The 8069-nt window shown below is 43.0% G+C and overlaps 1 protein-coding gene across 1 annotated transcript in view; it reads left to right on the forward strand.

The window, feature by feature from the left end:
• Prrc1 (proline rich coiled-coil 1) overlaps window positions 1-8069 on the forward strand; it is a 40160-nt gene that overhangs the window by 16551 nt on the left and 15540 nt on the right. The window contains exons 5-6 of the mRNA XM_021150371.2: window positions 2907-3009; window positions 6035-6198. Of these exons, the coding sequence (XP_021006030.1) occupies window positions 2907-3009; window positions 6035-6198 (267 nt within the window). The remainder of the gene's footprint in view (window positions 1-2906; window positions 3010-6034; window positions 6199-8069) is intronic.

Here is an 8069-nt window from a genome sequence, read left to right on the forward strand (position 1 = left end):
CCTCCCCTCCCCTCCTCTTCTCTTTTCTTTTCTTTCTTTCTTTTTTACTGATTTTATCTTTTTAGGAACAAAGTATTGACTTATTTAGACATCTGATGACAGTCTGTAGTTGGAACCCTGAAAGACAGGTTTATCTTATAAATGTATCTATACATGAAACACATCTCACAAAGTCGAGTGAAACAGCAGTGTTGCTCCAGTGTCCTCCACAGGCTGCATCTGTTCTGCTCTCTGTATGGAAGAGAAGCCTGGTAGGAATGTAATATCTAGGGACCTCGTTTTCCTTACGGGTTCCAAAAGTTCTGCTTCACAGTTTTCAAAAGTACTGGTCCACCAAGGCACGGGAAGCTCTAAAGAAAAGCTCCTGTGTAGGGGCTGTCGGGAGCCTCGGCAGTTGCGAGCTAATGGCTGCAATGGCTGTCCATGTTCAGGAGGCCCTGCTTCCCAGCATCCCCTGGCTTCCACAGCTTTCCTGCCTCCTCCTATTCCTGATGCTCCCTGCTCTTGCTTGGAGTGACGTTGTCCTGGTTAGGGCAGAGTACTTTCTCCTAGTCTCAGCACTATGACCTGCTACGCATCTCTTCAGTAGCATACATTTTAGTATAGATGCCATATATGATCTCTGGGCTCTGCCTGTAGGCTTACATTTTTAAAAACCTACTTTTAATCAGGTTTCTCGAATGCTTCACCCTCCCTTTTACCTTTCGTCCAAGGTAAGGGAGAAGAGATGGTAAGTAGGACAAGGGGATGTGGCCGTTTAGAAGTAGTCTTTCAGGCACTTTCAGTCTTCGTTGTCAGGACACCAGCAGGCCAGTTCAGCAGTGTCAGGATGCCAAGCACAAATCAGCAATGGTGGCACAGTCCAGCAGAAACAACCAGGCCTCTTCAGGTCAGCACAAGTCAGGGGGAGTGACCAGGACCAGCCTGGACACCAGGAGAAGTTCTCTGCCGTGCCTCAACATCAGGGAAGACTTGGGATCAGTGAAGCATTGCAAGGCGCCCCACCACTGCCCTTTGAGTTCTGTCTATGCTCTCTCCAAACATCATGTGTCCTTCACGGGTCTTGCTTCAGCAAGGCACCATGTGAGTCTGTGTCACGTGACACAACCAGAAACTTCCACTTCATATCTCCTTTCTGTTTAAAAATTATCTTTTTTCCTAACATTAACAGTCTACATACAGTAAAAATAATTATGAACCATAAAGCTAGAATACATATTTTAAATAAACAGCTTATGTACAATAAGCTAACAAAACAACCTTAAGTTTTTATTAATATACAATAATTTAAACAAAACAACCTTAAATCCCTATCACTATACATACTGTAAATAAAACAACCCTAAATTTCTATCAGTATACAATAATGTAAATAAAATTAAATTTTTATCAATATACAATAAAAACAAAACAACCTTGAATTTTTAGTGGTATACAATAAAATAAAACAACTTTAAATTTCTACCAATATACAGTAATTTAAACCTTCCACTGTAGATGCTAACAACCACAACACATAAACAACCCAAACCATCTGTCTCACCTTACAATGATAGGGATGACAGTCTTCTTATCATTGCTTCATGCTGAACTGGGCTGAAGAATTCTCTTTGGGGCCCAAGGGGGGAAAATGATTAATCCAAAACAAAAGAAAACAAAGCGACCCCCCCCCCAAAAAAAAACAAAACCAACCTAGCTGTAGCATTTGTTTCCCAGTCTCTCTCTGTGTGATGGATCATTTGGGCTAGCCCTTTTGAAGTTGATGTGCATGCATATTTTGGAGACCGGGCTGGCTTGAGACAGTCTGTGAGAGTGAATCACCCTGACTTATTTGCTTTGGGAAGACATCCGTGTCTCAGCTGAGAAGAGGGTTTTCCTGCTCAGACCTAATCGTTATAAGTTTTGTTGGTAACCACGCCCCGTCTTAACACTGTCACAGGTTTCCAGTCTGACGTGGGCACAGCCTTACAGTCTGTTGGTCAGCCCAGTTCCTCAGTTTTCTCGACAACCCAGTGTCTCTCAGCTGCTCTTGCTCCTTTTTCACCAACATTAAGAAATTTAGAGCCAGCCAAGCATTATTTAATCTGTCGCTGGGGGGTTTTACTCTCCCTTTTTGTTTAATAAGCATCTCTTTTAAGGCACGATTGGCTCTTTTTATAACTACTTGTCCCTTAGTGAGGAGCTATTGTTAGTGGACAGTCGCTGGGTGTCTCAGTCAGGTTTTCTATTGCTGTGACAAAACACTATGATCAAAAATCAAATTGGGGAGAAAATGTTATTTGGCCTATACTTCCAGATCATAGTCCATCATTGGAGGAAGTCAAGATAGGAACTCAAGCAGGGCCGGAACCTTGAGGCAGGACCTGATGCAGAGGCCACAGAGAGGTGCTACTTACTGGCTTGCTCATCATGGCTTGTTCAGCCTGGTTTCTTATATAACTCAAGACCAGCAGACGTGGGATTTTACCACCCACTATGGGCTGTGCCCTCCACTAATTGAGAAAATGCCTTTCAGCCGGATCTCATGGAGGCATTTCCTCAGCTGAGGCTCCTTCCTCTCTGATGACTCTAGCTTGTCTCAAGTTGACATACAAAACCAGAGGGAGAATGGTTCTTTTGTAGGCTGTGGCCACTGGTAAGTTTCCTGTGCTCCAGTGGATGGCCCACATCTATGCACATATGAGCAGTACTAACCAGGCCTAGTTGGTTATCAAAGAAAAGACATGAAGTTGAGAGGTGTGTTGGGACGTGGTGAAAATTGGAAAGGAGCATTGGAGTAGTGTGATCATACTTAATTGTTTGTGTGTATGAAATTCTCAAAAATAAAGTTTTAAAAAGTTCCTCACACTTATGAAAGTCAAAATGTTCTTTGCCTGAAATGAACGTTTGCATCTTGCTTTGTGCAGGGCGTAGCTGGGAATCCTATGGTGAAATCTGTCCTGGATAAGACCAAGCATTCTGTAGAAAGCATGATCACCACGCTGGATCCTGGCATGGCTCCATATATCAGTATGTACACAAGTGAGACGGTGTCAGCCATGTCTCTAATGTGTGTCAGTGTCACGCGCCAAGTGTACTTTCAGATATGCCCCCTGGTCATGTAACTTAACTTCTTCCTGTGCACTTACTTCAAATCTATTCTCAGTCTTTGTTTTGGGTGTAGCTAATTTATCTTTTTCTTAATTATCATTATATAAATTTTAAAGCTCCATAGGATGACAACAATGTGGATTATGAGTTTGATAGTATATTCTTTAATAGTTTACATGAATTTTTCTTTATCCAGTTAGTTTTAAGGTGATACTTTGTTTACAGGTGGTTTTGGCATTTTTTTTCTAGTTACCTATTTTAATCATGTGATTATGCTTAATCAGGAATAATTTTTTTAGGCAAACCTACTCTAGCAATTAATAAATCTTGATTACTAAGTTTGCTGGGAACAATTTTTTAGCTGCTTTCGAGCCCTCATCAAAAACCCTCAGATAGTTGACACAGGCATACTGCTCTTTAATTGTTATGTATATTTCCAGTCTATAGACACATATGGGTTAGCTGTAGGATAAGCCTATAGTTAATAAACCTGTAGAAGCCCCTTGCAAGTTGGAGCTGTGTAGCAAGTACTTGAGCAGAAGTTTTTATAGGCCATAAAAAGGCAAGAGCTTGTCTTTACTCTCTGGGTAGTTTCCTGTCTACTATGTGTCCATTGGTCAGACCTATAGAGATTACATACATATTTCAAGTGCTTGTTCTGCTAGACACTGATGCTCACATGAGCGCTGTGACATACGAGTTTTCATTCAGTTTGGGGTAAGGAACCTGGGTTTAAAGAGGCCTGAGTTATTATATTAGGTTATGCAGCTGGGTTGGAGCTCTGTTGAATTTACACGTGCATGCATTATTCATCTATATCTGTGTATCTCTGCTTCACTTCCTGTGTAGAGGGAATTGAATCAGGAGATAATCAGGGAGCCATGTATAGTTGCACATGCCTATAATACTAGCACTTGTGAAGTGGGATCTAAAAGGCTAGCCTCAGGAACATAGTGAGTTCGTGTTCTCAAAAATCAACAAAATACAACAAACATAAAGCCCCAAAGAATTTTCTGTTAGTAACTATCCAGAGGATTCATAAATTTGACTTTACCACATTTATTAATTTTCATGTTCATGTAGCTGAAGATACTTATTATATTTTTCTTTTTTGGGTACGTATTTTAAGTGAAGGAATGAGCATTTTTGGAGCTCTTGCTGTTCTATTGGGCATACTGTATTAGATAGAACTCTTGTTCTTAGAGCAAGCCCATTGAGGAAGCAGGTCTTTTTTCCTACAAAGAAACCAGCTCAGAGTCTTCCTCAAGGTAGTGAAGCTGGTGAATGAGAAAACGCAGCCCTCAGCCTTTGGAGCTCCTCCTCCTGCTGGCACCATCACCCACCACAGTGAGCCTGCAGAAGGTGGGGCTTCAGGTAGAGATAATGTGTTTTGGAGCCTTCATAGAGTACTGAAGAACTATGCTCTTCACCGGGTACCACAGGTGACTCGGAACCTGTAGATGATGTGTGCCAGCCTCAGGTGACTCGAGCTTGTAGGAGGTGTGTGTCAGCCTCAGCCTTCGAGTAAGAGTTCAGATAATGTGCTGAATTCCCATCCTTAAAACTCAAGGCAAGTTAGTAGTTTGGGTCTAAGCACAGGTGGAATAGTATACTTGAGTGAGGAGGTAGGAAATGTGTGGTTGTATCAGGTGATGTGACAGAAGGAGAATTTGTGTCCAAATGACCTGGGTTTGAGGCCTGACAGTCGTACTTAGCAGCTGTGTTATGGTGGGCAAAGCTCCACCATCCTGTCTCATGTGTATGAGATTTGTAACAATTAGTAACTACAGTGTGAGCCTATGGCATGCTTCTTCATTAGGGTTTTATTACTGTGAAGAGACAACATGACCAGGGCAAGTCTTATAAAGGCAAACATTGGAGCTGGCTTAGTTTCAAAGGTTCAGTCCATTATCATCATACTGGGAAGCACGGAGCATGCAGGCAGACATGGTGCTGGAGAACGAGCTGGGAATTCTACAGCTTTATCTGAAGGCAGCAGAAGAAGACTGTATACCATACGGGGTTTAGTTTGAGCTTAGGAGATCTCAAAGTCTGCCCCCACAGTGATATGCTTCCACAAGGCCACTGTTGTGTAGGGGCCTGGTGCTGTTTGTATGTTGATGCTAATTCTGCTCTCCTTGGAAGGGTTGTGGACAAGGAGTGAGTCTTCCTCGGGCGACTTCTTGTGAACCAATCCCCTAATGAATAAAGGAGCCAGTCATTGGACAAGTAGGCGGGACTTCCAGGCTGGAGAGAGGAAGAGAGGAAGTAGGAGAGAGTTAGGTCCTTTTGGACAGGGAGAGTGTGAGGACAAGATGTAATTACAAGTGTCTCCCGGTTTCAATGGTGGATCCATCAGGATTCGCCATCGGAGGATTTAGAGTTAGGATTTTAGTTGTTGCGCCCATGGATTGAGTTACTCTTGTTTCCGAACTAAGTCTGTGTAGCGTTTTTCCTTCACATAGCTCATCCAGGTGCAAGAGAGAAAGGTACAGCGGCAAAGCATGGGTTTGCCTGAGGTGCACCACAAGGGTCATGGGGGTTCTGAAGCATGGAGCTGGCATGGTAGCAACCTGGCAGTGCTCGGTGGAGAGACTTTGGAGCTCTGAGTCAGAGAGGCTCCACGAGATGAGAACAGATGGACCATTTCCCGCCAGTGCATGGCCGGCTCGACTGCCAGGGCAAAGAGTTGCCGGCACAAGCCCAGGAACTTCCCAGTTCATTTTTAATATTTCCCGCCACAGGCCACACCTATTCCAACATGGACACACCTCCTAATAATCCATGGACACACCTCCTAATAATCAAGTCCCTATGGGTCAAGCTTTCAAACACATGAGTCTGTGGCGCCATTTCTAGTCAAACCATCACAGTGTGGGAGTAATTACTAGAAAGTTACTGCTTAGATTTGGAATTGAAGTTTCTTTCTTTCTTTTTTTAATAGAATCTGGAGGTGAACTGGATATTGTCGTAACCTCAAATAAAGAAGTGAAAGTGGCTGCTGTCCGAGATGCCTTCCAGGAGGTCTTTGGCTTAGCTGTGGTTGTTGGGGAAGCTGGACAGTCCAATATCGCCCCTCAGCCAGTCGGATATGCAGCTGGGTTGAAGGTGAGGAATAAAAGCCACTCCACAGTAACGGTCCTGTGGTCTCGGAGAGTACTGCCTATTTATAGACGGAAAGACCAGCTTTGTCAGGAGTTAGACAACACTGTAATGCGATGAAGAGATAAAGGAGTTGTAATTGAAAGACTATTGGAAGAGGAAAGCAGTGTCTCTCTATCACACTGGTGAACACTCATCAGGAAAACAGTCACATTAAGAAACAACAAGAAGAATAGATACCCTCAAAAGGAGTCTTCATAATTTAGTATTGATTTTCAAAGTCACTTACTGAAATTATATTATCTGTTGGATCCCAGTACACACACACACACACACACACACGTACACGCGAACACACATACTTGCATGAACGAGCACACATACTCTCTGTTGTAGTTTTACCAGGACACAATCATGCAGGAACAAATGAAGTTGATGGCACCCAAACATTTCCTATCGTAAAGCAAGCGAAGGGAAATCCAGGGAATTCTTTTGCCACCACCCCAGTCGGGTATGGGGGTCCCTGGAATGAGAGTGCTTGAAGCTAGGTGGGTAAAGATTCGGCAGTGACAAACAGAAACAAACACAGAGGTAGTTTGAATCTGTGTGTATTCTGCAGCTCTCAAGCAGGAGATTTTATACATTAAAAAAACCAAACATTATATCTCTTAGAAACTATATCCAGTGAAACAATCACAGATACCAACAAAAATCATTTGGCACAGTAAAGCACAAAAATCATCCAAGCATTACAACTCTGAAACTATGTATTCAGTGAATCACAAACAGAACAGGTAACATCATTATAAACCATCAGAATATCACAATTCTAAAAGAATGTATTCAGTGTGGGCTGCTGTCCAAGGCTAGTGGAATAACAGTCAGTGCTCTTAACTGCTGACCTAACCTCCCAGCCCCATGATCAATTATTATTTAACATCTAGTACCTGATTTTTTTTAATAAATCTTCAATGTATAAATTTAAACTATTTTAATTCTTTCTAATTAAGGTTTTCCTTACCATATACCAAAATCCACCTCCGACGACACACGTGTGGCCATTGAAATTTTATTGTTGGGAAAGTTTTTATCATAATAGTTTTGTAAATAATTTAGAAAGTAAAGCATTGGTTTCCCTGGGGATAAGGTCATGTTAGTGGCCCCATCTCTAGGGATGGTTTCTTACCCATTATTCTTGCTTAAGATCTTGGTCTAGGCTACCAGGAACATGTAAATAAGAAAAGGAATAAGAGGAAACAAAACAGATAGATTGCCATGAGAACTACGGCTCAATATTTTTTCTCCGGCAAAGAGTTCCACAACCGGGTCCAGGAGGCCTCCCCTGTTTTGAGTCCGATCCCCTCAGTCTGTGGAACTTGTCACACAGATCCTACTGGAGGTGCTGTGGCTTTCTTTGACCTCACGTCCCCTGTATCTTTCTAGCATGCTTGCCTCCTTTTGCAGCAAAATGTCTGCAAGAATCCTGAACATTTTTTTCCTAACTCTTTGGTTTCCCAGCTGCCTAGCCACACATTTGCACTCACAGCCCCTAGGCTGACTGTTTATTTGGTGGCCAGCAGGTGACCGTCCTCTCTGTTGTCTAGACAGGCTTCCTGTAGCCAGGCTGGCCTCAGACTCACTGTGGAGCCAAGACTGGCCTTTAGCCAGTACTTGTCGTTCTTCTAAAGTAGTTCATAGCCCTCCTGTGCTCAGGAGCATCAGACAGCACTTTGGCATTATCCTTGGGGCTGTTTGGAATGGTGGCATATTTTACAACATAGCGTGGTGGCGCACACCTTTAATCCCAGCACTTGGGAGGCAGAGGCAGGTGGATTTCTGAGTTTGAGGCCAGCCTGGTCTACAGAGTGAGTTCCAGG

The sequence above is a fragment of the Mus caroli genome, chromosome 18 (assembly GCF_900094665.2).
Source record: "Mus caroli chromosome 18, CAROLI_EIJ_v1.1, whole genome shotgun sequence".
Taxonomy (NCBI): domain Eukaryota; kingdom Metazoa; phylum Chordata; class Mammalia; order Rodentia; family Muridae; genus Mus; species Mus caroli.